This window comes from Aquarana catesbeiana, linkage group LG09 (genome assembly GCF_042186555.1).
Source record: "Aquarana catesbeiana isolate 2022-GZ linkage group LG09, ASM4218655v1, whole genome shotgun sequence".
Lineage (NCBI taxonomy): Eukaryota > Metazoa > Chordata > Amphibia > Anura > Ranidae > Aquarana > Aquarana catesbeiana.
The window spans coordinates 44,162,475-44,189,249 of record NC_133332.1 but is presented as its reverse complement, the minus strand read 5'-3'; the positions used below and the strand labels follow the sequence as shown (position 1 = coordinate 44,189,249).

Genomic DNA, 26,775 nt, shown 5'->3' with positions numbered 1-26,775 from the left:
CAAATACCAAGAAATTATAGATGCTTCCTAATCATGTACAGGTGTGGGGTAATAATGATTTGAAAAAAGACAAAATCACACTTTATTTCGTACAGGAACTCCAAGGTCCTAATCTTTCCCAGATCATTGTCCCCCGCATTATTTGTCAGAACATTCAAAATAGACCACAGATTAGACCAGCCTTTGTCAACCTTTTCAACACAGAGTGATCCCTTGAAATAACTTTCTGGCCTCAGGGACCCCCTGATAAAAATTACTATATCTACAACACATGATACATTAGTACCAGGGCAGACTAGGCCAGGAGGCAATTGCCCCCCTGGCCGCTCTGATTCCCTGTAAAAAGGCTGCAGCTGCAAGGCAAGCCGGTGCTCTACCGACTGCCGGATGAGAACAAGTACAAAGTGAAGGCTGGATGGTGTGCCCCACTGAAGGCTCTCCTCCCCTGGCCAGCCCCAACTGAGCCACCCTTGCTCCCCCTTGAAGCCCCCGGGCACACCCTGCCAGCCAGTTCTGGAATCTGGAGGCAATGCAACAGGCGCTGTCCAGCCTGACCCGCCCTGTGAGCAGAGAGTACCTGGAGCTGAGGTTCAGCCTGAGATGGGGGTCGGGAGGAGGCAGGGAAGAGGGAGAGCGGGAGGGGGGGGCAAGTAGCTGCACCATGGGCCTCTGGGTTGTACTTGCCCCCTGGGACAAAAGTTGCCAGTCAGCCCCTGATTAGTATGATGGTCAGTGGGAAGAATGCTGCTTACACTTGTGAGTATTGGGAAGAATTACCCCCATACAGAAAACTAAGAAGAGCAATGGTGTCAGTGGGAGCTTATCTGAGAGGCAGAATTTGCACATTGCTCAAGGAACCCCTAGCAACCTCTGGAGGAACCTTGGTTGAGAAACCCTGGATTAGACAAATAAATGAACATTCATTCATCTAAGGCCTCTTAACCCCTCCATAAGACTTAAAAACAGCCATTATGCAAACCTAAATAAACTTAGATTATTGATAAGTGGAAAACCAAGGGGACTGGCTTCAGTAGCTGCAATAACATTAAAATACTAGGAAGGAAAGATTAGCAACAGGACAAACTAGAAAATAAATATGTAATGTAACCCAAGAACCTTTGCCTAGCTGGTCAGTTTTTGGTCTTAGAAAAATCGACACAGTCATCGACATAAAATATCAGACTAAAGCAAAATAGACAACAAGCACTTATTCGATTTTGTTATCTCACCAACCCTAAAAGCCCCGCCTTTTGGAAAAGACACTCTCAGACAGAGTACACTCTAGCCTAGTCTTAGCATAATATCCCAAGAAATAGGATGCCTACTGCCTAATATCAACAGTAGGCCTTGTACACCTTGTTGAAACTTGATAAAAAGATAATAAGCTAAGGAGGTAAGATAGGTAAGATAGACTAAAGCAATGCAAGATGATAAATACAGCAATCACCTGGACCAGGGATGGAAATCTCCGGTTTTAGGGGGAACTGGGTTTTTGAATTTAAATGCAATCAGTACCAAAGGAAGCCTAGACATGGGGAACCTTTGACATTTGCTTTGTGCAAATGAGACAAATAATCCACAATGTCATTGGAGATACTGGGAACATGTTTAGCCTTTGTACCAGATATGCTTCATGCTTTGCATTGGACTGAACCCAAATCTGAGCAATTTAGCCAGCAACTTAGATTTGGATGCTAACAAGTTACAGCAAAATAATTATCCTTATTATCTATTTGCAAACATTTTTTTTTTCATTTTTAACAAGATGACCCCAAAAAACAACTGCAACTATAACCACAAGAAAATCCCAAGAGCGGTGAATGGCACAAAATCACTAGTAATGTCCAAGAAACACACCATTTCAAAACACACTGATGACCCGACCACAGAACTTCAAAACCAAAAAGCCCCTAATGCATTGTTAAATAGGCTCCAGATTTTAAATCAAATCCTCCTAGCAAACTATACAACCATTAAAACTTAACAAAGATCCATCTCAAACCTGCAAATCATTCTTAACAACCCAGCACTAAGGAGAATAAGGGATTTGAGGACCCCTCGTAGCTGTGGCTAGCTTGAGGGAATAAACTTAAGAAACTGGAATAACCATGGTTGTAAAGGCAAAAAGACCTAGGAGATACTGAATATCTTTAGAGAAGATCTGTCATATTTTTTTTTAAGTTCTGTTCCCTATGAGACAAAGTTAATATAGTACTTTGTCCCATGTTGCTTGGTGCTTCCTAATCCTGGTTATGAGGTCCAACCTGTCCTCCTCCCTTTCTGCCGTGGCCCATCTATCAACAGCTATGAAGGAGATGGCTGGTTTTTAGCTGCAGCTGGTCTAGACTCTTTTCATAGTCAAGCAACAGCAAGAGGAAAGCAGAGGAAGAGGAGGTATATCAATAATAAAGTTAAATGAAACAAAAAATATAATTAAAACAGGTTACAAAATGCAAATTCTAATAAAAAAAAAAAAAAATCTTAAAAGCAACCCCAACGTCCTGCACATACACAAATGCAAAAGCGCATATAGGGCATGCATATGTATGTAAACAGCGATTGCTCCACACATATGCAGAATCGTCATGAACATTGGAGTGAGAGCAATAATTCTAGTCATATCATTCATGATTAACTCTAAATTAATAACCTGTAAAGGCTTTTAAAGATTTGTTTGACAGTTTTGGGTACCATAGTTTTTCACCATTTCACAGGCCTGTGCAAATTGAAGGTTTGTCATGTTTAGTATCTATTTACTCAACGCAATCCCATCTTTTATATTATAACCAAAGTGGGTATCATATAATGTCTGAGTGCACTTCAGTTCATTTTAGTGTATTTTTTCCTGAAAATATATATTTGATAAACAGTTGCGACAGAAGAACTTGCAACTGCCATCATTTTACTATATAGGGGCCTCTCTTTTCAGAAAATATTTTATTGTCTGAGGGGTATTAAGTGATTTTCTATTTAAAAAATGCAGATTTTAACAAAAGTAAAAAAAAAATGCTCCACGCATGATGTGTTTAAAGGCTAACTCCACCTTTTATGCAATATTTAGTGTGTAACATGTAATGTGGTGCCTCGTGGAACCCCTCCACCCCCAAAACATCTCCACCCTTCCCATGAGAGTGTGCCGGGGGTTCTTCTCCTGTAGGGCTTCACCTGATCTGTGAATGAAATAACTACAAGTCCCATCTTTCGCTGTGGCAGACGGACTTGTAGTTCTCAACAGAATACAATTGTGGTGGTCAGCGAAGCATTTGTCCATTCACACTTCCTCCAGCTCTCCAACTGAAATCCCAGAACAAACAATAAACTGGAGTTTGCAGGAGCTTGGCATTGAACTGTCCCTTAAGCAGGGGTTACTACCTCTTTTAGGAAGACCCCTCTCCTGGGTGGGGCTAATTTGGTCATTTATAATCTAAAGCCAGAAGAGCTCAGAAAGCAATGGGAAAATGCTACCCCTAGTATACTGCCATATAAGCTTGTAGCCTTTGGAAGTGAAGCCTTTGGGGGATGCCCGGTACAGGCTCCATTGGAAGACCCACATAAGAGGACTTACAGAGTTGGGTGGCAATTCTTTGTTAACGTTGGACTTGCACTGTGCGAAATTATTGATGTCGGTACAAAATGGGAAAGGGAAGTGTCATGGTTATGCAATAGTGTTTCGGTCAGCTTACCTGTCTCCATGTGTTCATCTCTAGAGACCAGCTGACCCTCACCTGACTGCTTTTGTAACCTCTCCTCTAAGCATGGCCCCACCCCAGGCCCTATCAGGGAACCCTATATTAACCTGTGCACTGCAAGCCAGCAGTGCTGATCAACCATTGCGTGTTAGCCTCTGTACTTGCTGTGTTTCCTACGTCTGATTCCAGTTACCGACTTTGGCCTGTTCTTAACTATTCCTGTCTGCTCGTGACCCTGACCTTTGGCGTGTCCCTGACCATCCCTGTTTGCCTGTGACCCTGAACCTTGGCGTGAACTCTGTTGTCCTTGTCTGCTTGTGGCCCCGACCTTGGCTTGTCCCTTACTTTCCTTGTTGTTCCAGCCTGCTGCCTCCTTCCTCTTCTCCTGTAGTCTACCGTGAGCGTGAGCTGTGAGACCCTGGGGGCCGCGACCTGGAGCCAGACTGCAGCACAGTCCATCCTTACCACTAAAGGCTCTGGTGAACACCTGCTGGCTCTTAGACTCCGCGCCCTGGGGAATCTATGCTCTAGCTCCCAGTGGGATCTGTGCCAGTGATCCAGTAGACCTGCTTCCTGAACCTCCCAGGGTTCAATCCGCAGCAGTCAGTCCTAGGGTCCATTACCTAGCGGTGCACTTCTGACTCCTACAGAGTACATCTGTCACCTAGCCTCAAGGTGACCTGACAGGAAGGATGTGTTGACCAAGAAGCGTTTAATATGCTTCTGCCACAGTAAAGCCGTTAAAAGGTTGAATGTTTAGTCCTTTATACATCTAGAGCTGGAAGAGCCCAAAGAGCAATGAGGAAAGGCTACCCCTAGTATACTGCCATATAAGCTTGTAAACCTAGGAAGTGAACTCTTTGGGGTAAGCCCGGAATAGGTTCCACTGGGGGACCCACCTATAAGGACCTACAGTGAGAAGAATGGAAGAGTTGGGCGGCCATTCTTCGTTAATGTTCGACTTGCACTGTGCGGAATTATTGATGTTGGGGCAAAATGGGAAAGGGAAGGATGTGTTACCCAAGAACTGTTCAAAATGCTTCTGCTACAGTAAAGCCATTAGAAAGTGTAAAACATATTAAAAAGGTGTGGCGCTAACTCATGTGATAATTATAAAACAACTTGATCATTCAACATATGACAAATTTTAAAAACAACCCGTGATAATAAAAGTTCATCAGCAATCAATAAAATATTTATATGGTGATCCAAAAGAAATTCCTCAATATATCTTCACAGAAATGTCCATTCACCGTGATCCAAAGAAAAGTACAGGGACAAATATATCCACCACAAATCATGCGTGAGAAATACAAACTCACCAGAACTTTGAAATAAATACGCCTTGTAACAACATTAGGTTCTTTCAACCAGCAGCATACAGTATATGGAAGCAATAACTCTAAGCCACAAAGTGTTTCCTTGTCAATGGTCAAACATAAAAGCTGGGGAGAAACATATTGAGAATCATAGCGCAATATGTTTATTGCACATGGTAAAAGCAGATAAATAAAACAATGCGCACTTATGCCGCGTACACAAGAGCGGACTTCTTGTTGGACTGAACTCCAAAGGACTTTTCAACTGAGTTCCGACGAAACGGACTTGCCTACACACGATCCCACCAAAGTCCGATCGCTTCGAACGTGATGACGTACGACCAGACTAGAAAAGGGAGTTCAATAGCGAGTAGCCAATAGCTGCCCTTGCGTCGTTTTCGGTCCATCGGACTAGCATACAGACGAACGTTTTTTTTCGATAGGAATCGAGTCTGTTGGAAAGATTTGAAACATGTTCTATTTCTAAGGTCCGTCAGATTTTTTTGACAGAAAAGGTCAGATGAAGCCCACACATGATCGGAATGTCCGACGGATTCGTTTCGTCTGACCTTTTCTGCCGGAAAGTCCGCTCGTGTGTATGCGGCATAACACTTGGAAGTGGTGTAAGTCAGCACCAACATGTACAGCTTTGGGTAGATGTGCTTGCCGTCCCACCAAGACGCGGCGTGTGTTCCGAAGAACAGGAGATGGGAACCAGCAAAACGGATGTGACGTCGGTAAAGCGTGGATGCGCAGCCTCTATGCATTTCGTGTTCAACACGTCATTACGAAGCAGGCGAGTTTGTATTTCTCACACTCGATTTGTGGTGGAGCACTATCTGAAGGATATATTTATCCCTGCACTTTTCTTTGGATCATGGTGAATGGACTTTTCTGTAAAGACATATTGAGGAATTTCTTTTGCATTGATTGCTGATGAACTTTTATTACCACGGGTTGTTTTTTAAATTTTTCATATATCGAGAATGATCAGGTTGTTTTTTTTTTCTTATTCAGAGTGGTTTTAACCACTCCAAAAGGGGCAGCTTCACTCATTACGATTCACAATTTTTTGGTGCCATCACTTGTCACCTTATACAAACCTGTTAAAAGGCTGAATGTTTAATCCTTTATAATCTACAGCTGGAAGAGCCCGGAGAGCAATGGGAAAAGGCTACCCCTAGTATTCTGCCATATAAACTTGTAGTCTTCGGAAGTGAACCCTTCAGGGTAGGCCCGGAACAAGCTCCACTGGAGAACCCACCTACAGTGAGAACAATCGAAAAGTTGGGCAGTAATCCTATATTGATGTTGGGACAAAAAGGAAGGAAGGTGAAGGGTTGGCCAAGAATTGGTCATAATGCTTCTGCTACAGTAAAACTGTTAAAAGGCTGAACGAGTGGACATTTCTGTGGGCCACAGGCCTGGACAATGAGTAACCAAAAGATGATGGAGTTTCTTCATGTTACAGGTGTGAACGGAGGAAGTGGCCCTTGGCCAGCATTGTTGTTGCTGGCGGCGAATCGGAGCCCTGCTTACACGTCATCCACTGACCATGGTTGCAATGCTTTGCAGAATTATATGCGAGAAAAAAAAAAATAATAATTAAAAAAAAAATAATAATAATATATACACTTTTTTATGCTGCAAATAAATATGTCAATTTATTTATTTTTTTCCCCCAAAAAAGTGGACTTATCTTTTAAAGCAAGTCTGAGGGATTTTTGGTTGCATTTAAGGTATAGATCCAATATATGCATGATGTGGGGCGATGCACGTAGAAGTGGAAGCCTCTCACCAGACATTTCAGCGGAGGAATGTAAAGGGGTGGAGATGTCACAATCTTCCTGTTGTTTTCCTGCTGTGTGTGGGAACACAATAAACAGAAATCTAGCACTTCTATGGAAAAGCCTAGCACACTATAATGCCTGCCTAAAATACATCATATAGAGAAAATTATTGGTTTCCAAACCAGACTCAGGATAGTAAACCCTCCCAGTAAAAGTTCTGGAAAAAATACCTGCACAGCAATTATTATTCTACAACACAATGAAACGACCACGGATTTTAACCACTTCAGCCCCAGGAGATTTTACCCCCTTTCTGACCAGAGCCATTTTTTGCGATTCGGCACTGCGCTGCTTTAGCTGACAATTGTGCGACGTTGTACCCAAACAAAATTGACGTCCTTTTTTTCCCCACAAATAGAGCTTTCTTTTGGTGGTATTTGACCACCTCTGCGTTTTTTATTTTTTGCGCTATAAACAAAAAAAGAGCGACATTTTTTTTTTTACTTTTTGCTATAATAAATATCCCCAAAAAATATATAAAAAAGACACATTTCTTTCTCAGTTTAGGCCGATATGTAGTCCTCTACATATTCTTGGCATTAAAAAAAAAAAAAATCGCAATAAGCCTATATTGATTGGTTTGCGCAAAAGTTATAGCGTCTACAAAATAGGGGATAAATTTATGGCATTTTTATTATTATTTCTTTTTTTTATTAGTAATGGCGGCGATCTGCGATTTTTATCGTGACTGCGACATGATGGCGGACACATCGGACACTTTTGACACTATTTTGGGACCATTGTCATTTATACAGCGATCAGTGCGATAAAAATTCACTGATTACTGTGTAAATGACACTGGCAGGGATGGGGTTAAACACTAGGGGGCGATCAAGGGGTTAAGTGTGTCCTAGGGAGGTGTCCTAACTGTGGGGGGGATGAGCTACCACTGACATGACAGCGATCACTGCTCCCGATGACAGCAGTAGATCTCTGTCATGTCACAAGGCAAAACAGGGAAATGTCTTCTTTACAAAGGCATCTCCCCGTTCTGCCTCTCCACGCTGCAATCACGGGCCGCCAGCGCACATTGAGTTCCCGGGACAGGCGGGCACGCTCCCGTGGTGTGCGTGCGCCCGATAGGCGGCAAATTCAAAGGGACGTAAAGGTATGCCCATTTGCCTGCCTGTGCCATTCTGCCGACGTACATCTGTGTGCGGCGGTCGGCTAGTGGTTAAGATAAACATTTAGAAATGTCAAAGATAATTATAGCTGAACAGTGGGGTTTTCCGCCCCTCCAAGCTTACGTGTGAATGGTGAATGGGCCCTTAGGCTAGGTTTACATTAGCGTTAAAAGCGGGTGTTTCATCTGCTTTTTTGAAGCCTCATGAATGCCTTTCAATGCTACAGAACACCAGTTATGTGCATTGCAGAGGACAGTGATGTTCACATGGTTGGGTTTGCGGAGTTTCACTTTGCATTGCTCCAAATTTGGAGATGAAGCGTTTAGCTGGCTTTACTGCTCTCCAAAGGCCTCCAGTTATGTGAACGTGCTGCAAATGCTCCACAAAGCGATTACAAAGCATTGCAAGCCGAGATGATCGTACAAGAATCTATACAGTAGAAAACCAACACAGAGGAGGTGTCTGAAAAGCGTTATTTAATGCGATGCAAACGCATCAAAAACACATGCTGAATGCATAAGTATTGCAGCCAAACACGATAAGCGTGTTAATTGGCATCCATGGTATTAAACATTTAAATTCATGTCTAAACAAGCTCTAATCAGGCTCCTTTCACACTTTACTACCCCCTTGAAAAGTGCTTCACATTTTTCAGAGGAGGCGATGCCTATGTTTTTTCTTTTTGGCTTTTTTTTTTCTTTGTTGGACCCACTTGAAACTGCATGCCAAGTGTTCGTCTTGCAGTTATAGCATGGCATCATTCACTTACATGGGAGAGTTTGACAATCGGTACTGCCTTAAAACTCGGTACGTGGTGTTAAAAATCACGATCGCAGCAATGTGTACTCATCCAAACGGCACCATGTCCACTTGTAGACAGCAAGGCCATATTAACTCATGGGCACCCCTGGTCTGTCCCAGGTGAATAGGGACCCCATGATAATCTCGTATTACACCATACCTTGCTTTGTGCACTGGTGCGCAGTCATGTTAGAACGGAAGGGGCCATCCCCAAACTGTTCCCACAAAGTTGGGAGCACGACATTTTCCAAAATGTCTTGGTATGCTGACGCCTTAAGAGTTCCCTTCACTGGAACTAAAGGGCCAAGCCCAACCCCCCAAAAAAACAAAAAAAAACCCCACACGATAATCCCCCCTCCACCAAATAATTTGGACCAGTGCACAAAGCAAGGTCCATAAAGACATGGATGAGCGAGTTTGGGGTGGAGGACTTGACTGGCCTGCACAGAGCCCTGACCTCATGAATTAGAGTGGAGACTGTGAGCCAGGCCTTCTCCTTAGACATGTACATGATGGAAAAATTTGTTTAGTTTCGTATAGATTAGTTAATCTTGGTATTTAGTTTTGTTTGATGTATTTTTTTGAATTTTCTTCTAATTTACTGATTTGTTCGATTTAAAAATTCAAATCACAAACTTTTGAATCGGCTGAATCGAAAAACTTAAATTATTTTTTTGTCGATTCGAATGTGGCAAACAAACTAAGAAAAATCTTCATCAAATGATTACAATGACTCTTTAAATCACCTGTACAACCACTTTTACCTACAAGTAAGCCTATATTAAGGCTGAACTGTAGGTGCTGGAAATATCTCCTAAACCTCCACAGTTTAGGAGATATTTACAATAAAGCCGTGCGCTGATGTCTACAGTGCATGCATACTTTAGAAAGGGCAGATCGTGCAGGTTCTAAAGGGGGTCATGCCGTGACAGTGTCCACAAGTGCCAGCAATCAGTGATGCCAGTCAGTGCTGGCTATCAGTGCTGCCCATCACTGGTGCCCATCAATGCCACCCATTAATGCCCATCAGTGCTGCCTATCCGTGCCACCTATCTGTGCCCAGTGCCACCCATCAGTGTTCATCAGTGCCACATATCAGTGCCCATAAGTGCAGCATATTTGTGCCTCCTCATCAGTGCCACCTAATCAGTGCCTCCTCATCAGCGCCCATCAGTGAAGAAGAAAAATTACTTAAGAAAACCTTTTTTTTAATTTTTTTTTTAAGAAAAAAAAAAAACCCAGGATTGATTAAATACCACCAAAAGAAAGCTCTATTTGTGTGAATAGAATGATGAAAATGTCACATGGTTACAGTGTAGCATGACCACGCAATTGTCAGAGTGTGACAGCGCTGAAAGCTGACAAATGGCCTGGGTAGGAAGGGTGTAAGTGCCCAGTATTGAGGTGGTTAATGGTAAAAGGTGTTTTTTACTATATTAGGTGAAAACGCAACAAGCGCAGTTTACTGCAAATTATTTGATAAGTTGTGTTACAAACTAGTGCATGTATTAACTACGTCCTCTTCTGTTTGTCTTGCCGGGCCTTCGTTGGACCCCCTGCCCACAGCTCCCGGGACAGACATTCTTATTAGTAGCCAAGTGAATATGAACATGTGATTTCTCTTTCAACAGTTTCTGTGAGTATGGGCACAATATGGCGGCCTTTTAATGTTTCATGCTAGTACATTGTGTTTACTTTCTTTACTACATATTTTACACTGTTTTATTTCATAGATATTGTAAAGGAAATTTGTAAGTTCTGTATATAATTGTATTCTATTTTGTATGTATTGCACACTGCCCTCACTGTGCACACGGCACTAATAATGTTTTCAGTACATGTTTACATTCTTTCCTGATTAGAATTAGTCTGCCTATGTTACGCCCCTTGTTACCATAAATGTACAATTGTAACATTAATGTGATACCTGCGTAATCATGTGTATAAAAACGTTCAATTGCATCAATATAAAGAAGAACAGTTATTTGGAAAGATGCAGAGTATATCTTTTGTGTCTGTTCCCTACTGCAGTAGTTATTATTAATTTGGAACCACTAATCAATAATGAGGATAGGAGTTGCCTATCTATAAAATATCCAGGTCAGATATTAAGTTTGCATTAACCCCTGAGGAAGTGAACTATATTCACGAAACGCATCAGACTACTATGTTGCATACGTATACCTACTATGGATTACTCTATGGAAAACTGTATTCGACTGTAATATACCATGTACAACATCACAGATCTGTAACAATAGGGCATTGCCTATGGCCACTGTTGACCCTATATGTATCAATAAACTTGCTTTTTTGATTGATTATTATTTCATCCACAGCAGTGTCGCACCTCATTCAAAGTCCCGAGGACAAAATGTGTCTGAATTAGGGATGGAGGTGCATCACGGGGTGCAACAGATCACATTTCATTGTTTCACATATTAAGGGCAGCTGTCACAATCTAGGTTTGAGGTATGCATGAGTTCATTTAATTTAGCACGTATCCAAGGCACAGAACAATTTTCTTCATCAATGTATAAAAATTGTTTTGTTTTTTTTTTCACACAATAGCTTTAAAATGTTAGCAGCTATGCTGAGTGTTAGTTCGGTAGTCTGTTTTCTTTAGCGCGGTCCCGGTTGCATTAAATGTCTTAGACTGCACTCTGCCCTCCTCGCTCATTACACCTTCTGTGCTATTACTTCCTTCTGTCACTGCTCAGGACTGATGGATGCTATTTCTGTACTGACTCAATCGGGTGCACCTGCATCCTGCCCGGCTCTGCTGTACTCATCATTCCCTCTCTCTATATATCTCATCCAAAGGCTGTTATTCTGAATTCACTGGCCTAATGAACAACCTGGTGCAAGCATGCAGCTAGTGAAGACAGAGGAAAATCATTGACAATGCTCCAATCATGTTCGATTGCTTGCTACGGGATGCTATTGCATGCAACTTGTGTATCTTACTCCAAAGAGAGACATTTGTTTCAGCCGTTCAGCGGTCATATGCTACTCCTAGTGATCCAATGCTAGTCATTTTACTAGGGTGATAAGCCTAACAGTCACCTAACTTTTCCAGAAGGTTTTTCTATTAGCTGGTGAACTAGTGGGTTTTAGCCCACGTTCATATTGGGCCGATTTGGCACATCAAATCGCATGCCAAATCGGCAGCTATGGCCAGCAATAGCATTGTTCGAATCGGGGGGGGGGTTGCTAATCGAGTACTACTTTTGGCAACTTCGGGGGGCGATTTGAGTAGACATCTGTACATCAACAGACATCTGTCAAATTGCCCCTGAAGCCAGACTGCATTGCCAGTTTGAAATTGTGCGAGATCAGCTGAACGATTTCTAACCTGCATTAGTGTGAACCTAGCCTAAACGTTCAATTTGAGTCCATACCATCAGATACTGTTAGATGCCCCAACGATATCCCACCAATGGCGGCTGGTGGTTTTTTTTTTTTGGGGGGGAGGGGGTGCAAACACACACTACCCCCGCCCAATGTCTGCCGGTCCAGTACTTACCCCCATCTAGGTGGCAGGCAGCGGGTATGGAGCAGCGGCTCTTGTGTCCTCTCCTCTCTTCCACCATGCGTTTCCCCCCCTCTTCCTAGACGTCCAATAGGATCACCTGTCTTTTCAGCCAATCGGGTGACGGCTCTCAAGACCCACTTCCTGATTGGCCAGGAGGAGGATCAGTGTTACAATAGCGAATATTAATTTGCTATTAAAACACACCTTGGTGAGCTCTGTTCACATTCTCTGCACCCCGAGCCCATCCCATTTTGAAGCCTATTGGAGTCTCTGGAATCCATGCATCCTGAAAGGGACCAGATGCATGGATAGGAGGGGAAGGTGCCCCTGCACCCTTAATGGATGGGCCGCTCCTGGATACCTCCAGTGCATTTTTGTCAAATACATCAGTTAATACCCACGTGTACCTACCTAAGGTTCCAGCACCACCCATCTACTTCCAGCATTCACAAATTAATAGCAACCTAAGGGTTTCTCTCAGGCCAAGTTTTCTGGAGGGCCCATTCACAATAGTGTGCTGCCACAACGCAAGGCATTGCACCTGCCCTGTGTGCAGTGTACTGTGGTGCCATTTAATGGGAATTGCAACCCAATGCATTGTGCAGTAAATCACAATGTGTATACATGTGCAGCATGTTGCGTTTGGAAAAAAGGGTCATGCACATTTTTTTACATTCGTCCAGATGCATTGGCTTCCCATTTACAGTAAATGAATGAGCTGCCTTATTACAATACACATTAAGGTGTTACTAAACCCACAACAGTAAAATCAGTCTGTAGATGCAGTAAAGCAGGGGTAGGAAACCTCAGCCCTCCAGCTGTAGTGAAACTACAAATCCCATCATGCCTCTGCCTCTAGGAGTCATGCCTGTGATCGTCAGGGTCTTGCAATGTCTCATGGGACTTGTAGTTTCAAAACAGCTGGAGGGTCGACAATGCCTACCCCTTCAGTAAAGCATGCTTGTTATCCTCACTGTGGAACCTAAGGGATTAATCCTCTGCATTGTATAAGAAGGCTGCTTGATCCTGTATGCACAGATCCTCCAATTCTTCCACTAACCCCAAAACATGTCCGGATAAGACAGAGTTAGTGGGGTTAGGCTGCACATGCTCAGTTTGGTATGTTTTGCTAGATTGCTTTTTTTTTAGTTGTGTGACAATAGCAAATTATTATTCGCTATTGTTTTCCCGATTCTCCTCCCGACCAATCAGGAAGCTGGTCTTGAGACCCATCACCCGATTGTCCGGGAGGAGAAGCGATCCTTTTGGCCGCTGCAGGAGGGGGGGAGGGGATTCAGAGGAAGCCGCCAAGGAGGAGGAGACGCAGGGTGAAACCACCACCCAGAGGAAGTGCTGGCCGCGACCTAAATGGGATAAGTGCAGGGCTGGTGACCAACGCACCGAGGGGGCGGTGCCTGTGACCTGAACGACCACCAGCCACCACTGGCCCTCCAGTTGTTCAGAAACTTCAATTGCCATCATGCCTAGTCATGTCTGTGAATGTCAGAGTTTTGCAATGCCTCATGGGATGTGTAGTTCTACAACAGCTGGAGGGCCGTAGTTTGGAGATCAATGCTTTAAAGCAGAAGTTCCAAACAAATTACCCCTGATAAGTTCACCTTTGTAAAAAAAAAAAAAAAAAAAAATTAAATTTTTTTTTTTTGCTTTAAATAGATGTGCATTTATTTTATTTATTGAATAAAGTGGGTCCATAGCAGGGCTCTTGCAGACTGTCTGTGCAGCTGCCCGCCCATACCTCACATGGGCAGGCAGTTACACACTTACAGGAAGCCTCAATGAACTACCTAGAGCGCTCAACAAAGCCCTGGTAGTTCATGGCCACTTTTTTCTACACTTGTGATGGGTGAGTGGACTGCAGCAATGGTAACATGGGTGTAACATGCTACAAAAAGGTGAACTACTGTAAATGTACATCATTACGTGGACGGTAAATACCAGCATTTTTTTTCAGTTCAGCTTTCACATAAAAGTGGTCCTAGCGGCAGATTTACCGCAAGATCACTTTTATAGGTAGCGGGAGAGGTGCCCCCTCCGCTTCCTGGTTGCCTCCGAGCTTACTGGAGCCGTCGGTAAGCCCAGAGCTGATCCGATGCCTGGGCAGGAAGCCGAGTGAGGGCAAGATGACCCCACTCAGCTCTATGTCCTTGGAGGACCAGATCAACATCTGACGTCTCGGGCTTAAAGGATTTTTTTTTTTCTTAATGTGCTTTTTAACAGTTAAAAAAAAAAAGTATTTTTTACCCCAGATCTCTCAATAAAGAGGACCGGTTATGCTTATTTCTATTACAAGGGACGGTTACATTCCTTATAATAGGAATAGAAAAAAAAAAAAAAAAAAAAAAAAAAGGGGGGGGACAGTGTTAAAATAAAATTTTAAAAAATGTTTCACTTAAGCGCCCCATCCCTCCGAGCTCACACGCAGAAGCGAACGCATATGTAAGTCGCACCCGCATATGTAAACGGTGTTCAAACCACACATGTGGGGTATTCACTATGATCGTTAGAGCAAGAGCCAAAAATTCTAGTGCAAGTCCTCCTCTGTAATGCCGCGTACACACGGTCGGACTTTTCAGCTACAAAAGTACGACAGCCCATTCGACAGACTTTCCACGGGCTTTTGGTGGACTTTCAACAGACTACCGACCGAACTTGCCTACACACGATCACACAAAAGTCAAACGGATTCGTACGTGATGATGCACACCGGACTAAAATAAGGAAGTTGATAGCCAGTAGCCGCCAATAGCTGCCCTAGCGTCGGTTTTTGTCCGTCGGACTAGCATACAGACGACCAGATTTCTGGGTCCGGCGGAGTTACGACGTAAAGATTTGAAGCATGTTCCAAATCTAAAGTCCGTCAGATTTGCGGCTGGAAAAGTCCGCTCAAAGTCCAGAGAAGCCCACACACGATCGGATTGTCTGCCGGACTCGGTCCGTCGGCCTTTTGTAGCCGAAAAGTCCGACCGTGTGTATGCTGCATAACTCTAAACAGGTAACCTGTAAACATTTTTAAAGCGTTGCCTATAGGGATTTTTAAGTACCGTGGTTTGTCGCCATTCCATGAGCATGCGCAATTTTAAAGCATGACATGTTAGATATCCATTTACTCGGCGTAACATCATCTTTCACATTATACAAAAAAATTTGGGCTAGCTTTACGGTTTTGTTATTGATTAAAGTGTATTTTTTCCCCCAAAAAAATTGCGTTTGAAAGACCGCTGCGCAAATGCAGTGTGACATAAAATATTGCAACGACCACCATTTTATTCTCTAGGGCAGTGATGGCGAACCTTGGCACTCCAGATGTTTTTGAACTATATTTCCCTTGATGCTCAACTACACTGCAGAGTGCGTGAGCATCATGGGAAATGTAGTTCCAAAACATCTGGGGTTCGAAGGTTCCCCATCACTGCTCTAGGGTCTCTGCAAAAAATGTATATATAATGTTTTGGGGTTCTAAGTAAATTTTCTAGCAAAAAATACTGATATTTACTTGTAAACAACAAATTTCAGAAAAAGGCCTGGTCTTAAAGTGGTTAACACATTCATCAATGCATGGCAATGGGCCATAAAAGCAAGCACTATGTGGCAAAAGGGGGCACATCTATGCCTATTCTAAATTAGAAAACAGCACAGTAACAGTCTTTGCTTTAAGGAAAGCACTAAGTATCACCAGTTAAAGCTTGTTTAGACATGGGATGAGTGGCGCATGGCAAGTTGATAACAAACCCAACTCTATGGGAGGCTCCCAATCCTGATAGCCATTTAGAGCAGGGGTTTCAAATTTCTAAACAATACCCCATCTTTGGTGACAGCAGGAGAAGAGTGGCTCATTGTTGGTGTCAGTGGGAAGAGTAGTGGCCCATCACTGGTGTCAATGGGAAGAATGCCCCTCCGTTGGTGTCAGTGGGAGGAAGAGTGCCCCATTGTTGGTGTCAGTGCATGGAATAGTGCTGAGGGCTGTATAAAGGCAAGCAAAGGGCTGCAGTTTGGAGACTGCTGGTCTGAAGGATCAACCAAACTAATTCTGGCCATATATACAGTACAACAATTCACAAAGGCAAACCTTTCCTTTACATTAAAAAACAATTGCTCAGCTCAACAAAACAAAATGCATAAAGTTTTCCTCTAAGTGGGACTTTAAAGGGGTAATAGTCATCTAAGCGTCATACCATTGTCATAAAAGTATTGGTTTTATTGAAAAAATGGTTAAAAAAGTAAGGTGTACAATACATATAATATACATAGGATGCAAATACAAGAATATGTACAAAAAGGAAGAAACAGTTGAAAATGACCACTACTCTTGATGTGGGTTGGTCACCTTTAATGTTTGAAAAAATAGCACCATTCAGGCAATAGCTCAACAAATAAACATCAGATTGATCAAATCGGAGTGGATTTTTCTAGAAGTTCCATTCCAGGCTGGTTGGACAACAGTTGGAGGATCTCCCCGTGACCACAGATCTGGTCTTCAGGTCTCTGACACAAAGACAGATGCTGCATCATCCTCAGGGGCCCCTGCAACTGGACTTTGCTGCAACATTCATCTGGAGATCTCTATGAAGAACTATATTTATACTAGGGTATATATGCTTAATTCCACCAGGACTCCTGACGGGCCCTTTGCGGATAATACCAGTTTGTTCATTGGATGTATGTACTGTTATTCATCACTTTTTATATAATGCTTGTGTTGTTATTTCTGTACTGGGTGCATCTATATACTTATGGGTAATGTTATATGTTGGTTGTAGTAGTTCTTCTGCTCCCAATTACTTTGTTTAGATTACTGATTAATTTCTCAGGAAGAGAATCCCCTCTGTTCACAGAGGTCCTGTCCTGGGTGGAGGCACTGCCAACTTTACTATCAAACCCACTCTTCCACTTAGCAAAAGTTCTGGTTCTCTTATTTACCTACAGGTTGAGCGCAATATCTTGTTTGTGAAGGGTTTTTTGTCATAACCTCCCAAAAAAAAAAAAAAAAAAAAAAAAAAAAAAAAAAAAAAAAAGGAGGGCAACACATGTTATATTGCATATTTGAGCTCTATGGGCCTCCCAACGCACACCACACAGCAGTGTTGAGATGCAAACTATTTTTCTTATGGGCAAGTTGGACACATGTTTTAGCACACAAAAGCAGCAGCGTACAAGGCCAACATATTCATTGAGCTGAGTTTTTCTGCATATCCCCCAGCATGCATGGCATGATCAGGGCACATAGGAAACAGTTAGGCTCCAATCAAACCTTGCGTAGCAGGAACTCACCTTGTTCCCACTCATGATTCTGTGTGGGCGACTTTTATGCGAAGCCCATTCACTTCAATGGGTTTGCTGTATGCGCGTTTGTCCCTCAAAATAAGCTCCTGCTCCTTTTTGGGTGAGAAGCTTCACATGATTTTTAATGGTGCATTTTACCATGAATGCAGCGCAATTCTGTTGTGCAGCAAAACTCCACCGCATTTGGGGTGCCATTTAGAATAAATGGCACTCAAACATGCGTTGTGTGTTTTTCAGCGATTTACATGCGATTTGGAATCACGGGCAGAATCATGCCAATACGACCCACAATTCCAAATCGCCAATTGTGAACGGGGTCTTATATTCCATGTGCCCTGTTCACACCATACAGGTGTGGTGGTGTACAGAAAATACCAACTAAAGGCATGCACAAGCCCTAGGGGAATTGGTACTACACCTCTACTCATACAGAAAAAGAACAGACAGGCAGCATACAGATCATGATCAGCAACCTTGTGAAGCAGGAAAATAACATGTACAAATATGAAAAGTCTCATCTCATGCATTACATAGATGTGCATAGAAAACAGCATGAAGGGATAAAAAAAAAAAATGCATGCAATATTTAGATGAAGAGAAGTGAAACCATGCATTTATACAAGAACATATTTTGAGAGTTCCAGAATTTTTATAAAAATCGTGAGAAGTAGATAATAACATGGAAAATAAAATAAATGATATATCATTTTATTCATATTGATCTAGAGCAGGATCACTTTGCACCTGCTAAAAAAAACCCAAAAAAACAAAAAAAAAAAAAAAAAAAACAACAGGGACAAACACCAAAGGCAGCAAACCATCCCCGGCGATATAATGTTCTTGACAAAGGCGTCCTTCCCACCCATAACCGCACAGGATCAAATACCGAGAACTTTATATATTATGGAGAAGGAACAGTCCATGATTTTGTATCTATGGAACAGTACTAGACCGATGAACATAGCTCATTATACTGTATCTACCAACTCATACCCCTCACCAGATCTCCACAACCAGAAATTAAACCATGAACCGTTTGTCGTGGGTTACTGCTCTTTTCCGTCTTTATCTGGATATCGGAAAATGTTTGCCTTGGCATGTCCAGCAGTTTGCTTTTAATGGTCCATATATGTGGACATCTGGGCTGATTAATAAAAACAGCAGTTGTAGACTACACCTGGATGGACCCCCTTATATGGGAAGCAATGGGTTGCCAAAGGCAAGGACACGATCATTCCCCCCCCCCCCCCCCCTTTCTATGCACTATTTTTGGGCATCATCATGGCAAAGTGCTGTACCTTCGATTGTACAATCCCCTTTCGATATACCAACAAATATTCCATGCACGTACCTGCTTGATTGGATACAAATGGATTGGATTTTTAAAAAAATTTTTGGTAACTCTAAGGTTGACTGTACAAAGATTGTACGATCTGGTTGTACCGTGTATGGTGACCCTTAGTCACTGATCTGATCATCGTTTTTCTGTTATCCCTTCTCTAGGGACCCACATGAAGAGTACATAGTAGTTCCCAATTTCTGTGACCCCACACACAGCCATCAGTCTTACCTTGGCACAGCGGCAAGGGGAAGAGGAATAAAACCATCCATTGGGTGCCCATCACAGCTGGGTAGTAAATCCTGAGTGCTCACTAGTTTGCGGGCACCTCTGTTCCTTTCCCACCCCCACACAGCAGCTCCGTCCCCATCACACAGTCAGAGAATGAGTGAGGTCACAACCAGGGAAGTGCCCCCCCATCCTATATCATTGTAGGACAAACTGCACCCTATCCACTTCCTGACTGCAGACAATAGGGAGAGCCTGAGAACCGACCGGGCTGAAGGGGGGGGGGGGAGAAGGGAAATATTACACAGTCACAGATCCAAAATATGACAGGAGTCTGGACCAGGCTGAAAGTGTTCAGGACGCAATATATAAACCCTCTGCGCTTTCACAGATCAGCGTTCTGTGGATCCTCCCATTGCGCCAAAATGTTATGTTAGCAGAAGGTTAGGGATGACCAGATTGCAGCTCTCCAGCTTTGGAGGAACTAAAAGTCCCAGTAAATCTTTACTACATTCAGATACTAAACTACAGGGACCTATTTACTAAAAAAGTTGTTTACTTTGACATGTGTTCAATTCAAACACCCCCAACAGGATCAGGGGACATTTTACAGGAAATCTGTAGTGAACACAGGCCAGAAAAGATATTTCTTTCTTTAGGCTCCATTCACACTTGTGTGAATTGTCATGCGACTTTGAACACAAAGTCACATGACAAGTCACAGTCCACGGTTTTCAATGGCACCCATTCAGATCGGTGCCACATAACGTCGCAGTGACTTTAAAAGGTGCCTGCACCACTTTGATGACACTTCGTGCCAGAGAGTAAAGTCAGATCAAAAATCACAGTGGAAATTGTGCGACTTTGGAGCCACACAAATATGAATGGAGCCTTGGCAATTCACATATAGTCTGCCTACAAAAAAAAAAAAAAAAAAAAAAAAAAAAAGAAGGAGGAAGAACACATTATGCATTGTTTTAAGTGCAGCAATCCTTTGGTTTTTCTTATCTATATATTGCCTGTGGGAAGGTAAGTCCTTCAGTTTATAGTCCATATAAAAAGAATATAGCAATGTGATAGGTTGTGTAACCATAAAATGTCCATCCACAAATGGCAGCCTCCACAAGCAGGGATGGACTGGCCATCGTGACTACTGGGAGTTTCCCGGTGGGCCGATGGCTCAGTGGGACGGTTGTCACTGTCACTCACTCTCTTTGTCTGTGTAGATGTCACATTTACGTTAAGGCTCCTGCACCCGACGGCCGCGCCAGCCAATAGCCAGCATTGCTGCCACGACTTCCCTCCCCCTAAGTTTACAGCCCCATCCCGGCGGCATGACATCTCTCACGGCCGGAGGCAGGAGGGGATTATCATATGAGGAGCGTAGAGAGCTGCTGCAACCTAGAGGAGAAAGCGCCGCCAAGGAGTAACCAACAACTTCATACAAGTTCAGACAGCAGCACAGTCAGTGTGTAGTATCTATCGTATTCACAAGTAAGAAAGCACTAAGTTAAATTAAGCTGATGCCATACGGAATGCAGCCATCTGACTGCAGTCTGAAGATTAAGAACTGTGACTGCCTGATTTTTTTAATATGCAGCATGGCAGGGGGGGGGGGGTAAATGTACTGCTACTGGTCATAGTAACTGATGTATTAATGTCCTGCACTGGTCACGGATGAATGAATTTACTGGTCATGGTCAGAGATGAATGAATTTACTGGTCACTGGCGAATGAATTTACTGCCACTGCTGGTCATGGTTACTGATGAATTAATATACTGCCACTGCTGGTCATGATCACTGATGAATTTACTGCCACTGATGTATTAATCTACTGCCACTGCTGGTCATGGTCACTGATGAAGGAATGTACTGCCACTGCTGGTCATGGTCACTGATGAATGAATGTACTGCCACTGCTGGTCATGGTCACTGATGAATGAATGAATATACTGCCACTGCTGGTCATGGTCACTGATTAATTAATGTACTGCCACTGCTGGTCATGGTTACTGATGAATTAATGCACTGCCACTGCTGGTCATGGTCACTGATAAATGAATATACGGCCACTGCTGGTCATGGTCACTGATGAATGAATATACGGCCACTGCTGGTCATGGTCACTGATGAATGAATGCATGTACTGCCACTGCTGGTCATGGTCACCAATGAATGAATTAATGTACTGCCACTGCTGGTCATGGTCACAGATGAATGAATGTACTGCCACTGCTGGTCATGGTTACTGATGAATTAATGCACTGCCACTGCTGGTCATGGTCACTGATGAATGAATATACGGCCACTGCTGGTCATGGTCACTGATGAATGAATATATGGCCACTGATGGTCATGGTCACCAATGAATGAATTAATGTACTGCCACTGCTGGTCATGGTCACTGATGAATGAATGTACTGCCACTGCTGGTCATGGTCACCGATGAATGAATGTACTGCCACTGCTGGTCATGGTCACCGATGAATGAATGTACTGCCACTGCTGGTCAAGCTAACTGATGAATTAATGTACTTAGATATGGCAGCTGCATTATTCATTTCTTTTTTTTGGTGCTAAAGGCTGAAGGTTTAAAAAACAAAAAAGGAGTGGGGAGTTGAGGGGGTCCTTAAAGGGTTTGTCTCATCTCTGTAATTGCCTATTTGCTGGACAGCTTGGTCTGTTGAAGTAAGTTAGAAAATAACAGACTTACTGGCCGGATCTCCATGTGAAAATAAAGAAGAAAAAGCCTAATGCCTCATACACACAAGCGGAATTTCCGTCAAAAAAAGTGTGATGGGAGCTTTTGGTCGAATATTCCGGCAGTGTGTATGCTCCATCCAACTTTTTCTGTCTGAATTTCCTCCAGCAAAAGATTGAGAGCTGGTTCTCTATTTTTCCGACGGAAAAAGTTCTTGATGGAAATTACGTTCGTCTGTATGCAATTCCAACGCGCAAAAAAACAGGCATGCTCGGAAACAATTTGACGCATGCTCGGAAGCATTGAACTTCATTTTCTCGGCTCATCGTAGTGTTGTACATCACCACGTTCTTGACGGTCGAACGTTCAGAAAACTTGTGTGACTGTGTGTATGCAAGGCAAGCTTGAGCGGAATTCCGTCAGAAAAACCATCCAAGATTTTTCCGACGGAAATTCCGCTCGTGTGTACAGGGCATAAAAAGTGAAAACTAATACAGCCACCACATTGAAGGTTAGGCAAGCTACAATATATTAAATCTTGTTTTTTGGGTTTAGATATGCATTAAACTCCAACAGGAAAAGTGTGACCTCTCTGCATGATGCAGATCAAGAGTTCTGACTTCATGTCTGGATTCTGGCTTCCGACGAGTGGCACAGAAAGTGCAGAGGAGGATCATGGAAACTGGGATCTCCTTGATGAGGCCACCAGTGGCAGCTCCTGTAAATGATTAGGCTAAATTTCATAACCTACTGGAATAAGATGGCTGCTTTCACTCTAAATAATAGGTCACCAAGATGAATAAAACATGGAACCAGATGCATCAATACTTGTTTATTAAGTACAAACTGCATATCATATGTGTAATCAGCCACCACTATAAGTGAAACCGACATGAAGTGCCAAATGCTATGGTTATTGACAGTCCAAAGTTGGATGTCCTGCTCAGTCAGTCGGTATCTCTTTCACGCGCTGCTCCAGATCTTGGACAAGTTTGGCCAGTTGAATGGGGTCCCGATAGAAGAGAACATAGAACTGTCTCTCCTGCTCTAGATAAGAAGTCTGAATGGAATGTTTCTTGCGTTCCAGATCCCGTAGGCAGTCCAGACATAATTGATTAAACTGTGAAACACCAGAGCAGAGCACTTCAAAGGCCAGGGTGAGGTTCTAGAAAATAAAATTAAAAAAACGGCTTAGAGTGGACTTGTCAATTTATGGAAGATCCTACTGGTCAGGAAACCCTACTCAATGGGAGGTAAAGAAATAAAAAGTAAAAACCAAAAAAAATTGAGCAAGTTTGAAATCTTGTTGGATCTCTATAGGTTCTCCAGTCCAGGAAACATGGCATCCATGGTTCTGTCTGCTCCTTCCTCCTCTTCTCTATTAGAATAAAAACATATACACTAAAAGTAGCGGAGCATACCAGTTTAGGAACCATTAGCAGATTTTCCCTGGACCCTGCAACCAAAGTCAAAAGTCAAAGCTTCTACAGGTCTAACACCTAAGTGTGTTATTCAGAGAGTGCTGTGAATATTATTTGTATTGCAGTGCATGTGCCTATCCATTTCTCATAGACCCTTATTTTAAGTCCACACATCAGCAACCCAAACTTATACTGCATGCGGGTTAACTGGGACTGTTGTCAAAGTGCCACTGATGGTTTTAAAATGCCCCAACCATAGCTGACAGAACATCTCAAAAAAGAAGTGCTCCTTGCATAATTATTTTCAGGCCCCCTTTGTTCCCCTGCCCCCTCCCATCCTTTTCTTTTGGACAGTATACCCAGCCGCAGGGGTGGCCCGTCCATTAAGAGCGCACGGGCCCCCTCTCTAATGGATAGATTCATACATTGTGTGAATCCATCCATGGCTGCCGCTGCCACCCCCTATTCAGGTGTCTGACCCCTTTTCGGACACTGGGCATCTGAATTCCAGTGGCGGGGTTGTTTTTTTGAAGCACACGATTAGAGCCATAGGCTCTAGTAGGCTTCAAAAAAAAGGTGGACTGCGAGCGCAGAGCTTTGCACTCGCAGGCCACCCAGATGTGTTAGAAAAACAAATGAATATTTGCTTTTCTAACACTGAACCGCCTCTCCGCCAATCAAGTAGCGAGAGAAGAGTATGGAGGACACAGGAGCCGTTCCACAGCTCGTCGCCGTCACCCGCTGCCTGACCCGCCACCAAGATGGGATAAGTGCGGGCAGACCTCACAGTGGTGGTATATGGGTGGGCCACAAGTGGCTGCAGCTGATGGGCCTTTTTTTTTCAGTTTGCGCACCCCTAAAAATTTGGGGAACCAGCCACCACTGCCCAGTCGGTCTAGGGTTAGCACTGCTACCATAAATGCGCTCTGGCAGTATAATTTTAGCACTTGGGTAGAGTAACCTTTACTACTGCTCATTGCTACACTTGAGGTGGCCTTGCTACTGGTTATCCTGGCCTGGGAGACAATCATCTTATGCCCAATCCTTATTAATCACTTTGTATGCTAAACACTGGTCCATCTCTACAACATGCTGGTAGGGAACAGGCTTTTCTACCCATGATGTGGCTGCTTTCTAAAAGAAAAACTGTAAGACTTTGCAAACTTTGCTTTTATGCTCCTGTAACGTATATGGCTGATTTAACCAATAGCCAACCAGCCGCCGCAGTTATACTGCAGCAGGTTGGCATGGCTGCTCAAATCGCCGTAGCTATAGGTCGCTCCTTTAAGATGTCACAGCAGGCGCGCGCGATCGCTCGTGACAGAATAAGAACCGGGATCTGTGTTCTGATTCTCTCAGGGGAGAGGAGACCGATCGTGTGATCATACCAAGTACAACCACCGATCTGTCTCCTCCCCTAGTCAGTCCCATCCCCCCCTACAGTTAGAACACACCTAGGGAACACAGTTAACCCCTTCCCTGCCAGTGACATTTATACAGCAATCAGAGCTAAAAATAGCCGATTACTGTATAAATGTCAATGGTCCCAAATTAGTGTCAAAAGTGTCCGAGCTGTCTGCCGCAATCCTCATAAAAAAAAAAAAAAAATACCACCAAAGGAAAGCTCTATTTGTGGGGAAAAAAGGACATAAATTTTGTTTGGGTACAGCGTTGCAAAACCGTGCAATTGTCAGTTAAAGCGACGCAGTGCCGTATCGCAAAAAATGGTCTGGTCAGGAAGGGGGCAAAGTGGTTAAGTGGTTAAAGGATAAGTTCACCTTTTAGGGTGGAACATGTAACACCTCCCTAGCCCTGCAGTCGCCCTCTCCCTGTGGCAGCAGTACGGGGAGAAGTTCCCCACACTAGCTGCCAGTATTTGGCAGCAGAGCGCCTGTGCGTGGCTCTGCCCACATCATTCATAAACAGAGTTGTGTGTATGAATGAACTACAAGTCCCAACACCCTTAGCGGCTGTCAGCTTGTAGTGCTCAATGAACTACCATGGCACAGTGAGCACTGTGATAGTTGAGTCTTCCTGTCAGAATGTATCGTACTCCTCGTACGAGGTATGAGCATGCTGATACACTGACAGTGTGGACGAGACCTGCATGGCATCAGTGATCTCCTAATATAAAAAAAAAAAAAATGCACATTTTTTACCCGCAAAAAGATGCGCATTTATTCTTTGTACAAAAAGGTGAACTTATCCTTTAGGGCTTGTTCACACCATACGTGCATGAAAACTGATGGAAGCAGATGTCACTTTTCATGCACTTCATTTCAGATGTGCCCTGTTCACACCAGTGTTGAGGTCAAGTCAGTTTTTTGCCTGTGCAGAAAACTGCATACGCATTGCCGATTCCTGCACAGAAAAAAAAATAAATAAAAAAAAATTTATACATTGTGGTGTGAACAGGGCACATAGAGAACCATTGGTTTTTTTGTGCCCTTGCAGAATGTGTGCCGAAAAACTGATGTCTACACCGTGGTGTGAACGAGGCCTAAAAAAACTTTGTTTATCTGGTCTTTAAAGCAGTTTAAAAAAAAAACAGTTACATTCTTAGCATGCCCAGAATGTAACTGTCACATTAGTTGTGCCAGAAACCAAACTGTCAAACCACCAAATGGCTGGTGTCATCACATGTGCAGCATCATGGCAGTTGAAGATTAGACAGAGGCCAAGATGGCAGCTTCCTTGGCTAAAAACATCTGTCGTGATCACCGTCCAATGGAGGGGAAGAAACGACTTCCCAGACCAAAGAGCCGGGGACCTTAGCCACCAAAGAAACGAAGCCTTGGCTAGACGGCTCACCTGGATTTGACAATCCAGGGATGTCAAAGATTTGTCTCATATGGACAAGATCTCCCTCTGCAAGACCCAAGTGTGAAATTAAGCATACGGAACTGCCTTGAAAATGGCCACCATGAGGCCCAGAACTTGCATGCAAAAACATAGCGATGACCACTTGCGGGACATCAGTAACCCCTCTGCGGAGCGAAGAGTCTGTCACTTTCTAGAAAGACCCTCGCCTTTGAGGAGTCCAGAATCAACCCCAAGTACTCCAGGCGTTGGGTCGGAAACACCGACTTCTGGAGATTCAACACCCAGCTGAACTCTCGAAGGGTCTCCATGGTGATCGCCACATCCTCTCTCAATGCTGAAGCTGAGGCTGCCCTCAGGAGGAGATCGTCCAGGTAACCCAAGATCGCGATCCCTCGCCGTCTCAGCAACGCCAGAAGCGGAGCCAGCACCTTGGTAAAGACCCTCGGCACCGACGCCAGGCCAAAAAGGAAGCGCCACAAATTGATAGTGCGCGTCCCGACCGCAAAACGCAGGAATCTCTGGCGCATGACGTATACGGGGACATGCAAGTATGCGTCCTTGATGTTCAAGAAGGTCAGGAAATCCCCTTGATGTAGCGCCGCCACCACGGAACGGACAGATTCCATCCTGAACCTCCGTACC

General features: G+C 43.6%; 2 protein-coding genes across 2 annotated transcripts in view; both read right to left on the bottom strand.

Annotated features, from left to right (window-relative positions):
• The window catches only part of LOC141107556 (uncharacterized), a 146,237-nt gene extending 126,892 nt beyond the window's left edge, over positions 1 to 19,345 (bottom strand). The window contains exon 1 of the mRNA XM_073598380.1: positions 19,190 to 19,345. Within this exon, the coding sequence (XP_073454481.1) occupies positions 19,190 to 19,241 (52 nt within the window). The 5' untranslated portion in view covers positions 19,242 to 19,345. The remainder of the gene's footprint in view (positions 1 to 19,189) is intronic.
• A 3,418-nt stretch (positions 19,346 to 22,763) lies between these two features.
• The window catches only part of LOC141107558 (HAUS augmin-like complex subunit 3), a 38,342-nt gene continuing 34,330 nt past the window's right edge, over positions 22,764 to 26,775 (bottom strand). The window contains exon 5 of the mRNA XM_073598387.1: positions 22,764 to 23,054. Within this exon, the coding sequence (XP_073454488.1) occupies positions 22,833 to 23,054 (222 nt within the window). The 3' untranslated portion in view covers positions 22,764 to 22,832. The remainder of the gene's footprint in view (positions 23,055 to 26,775) is intronic.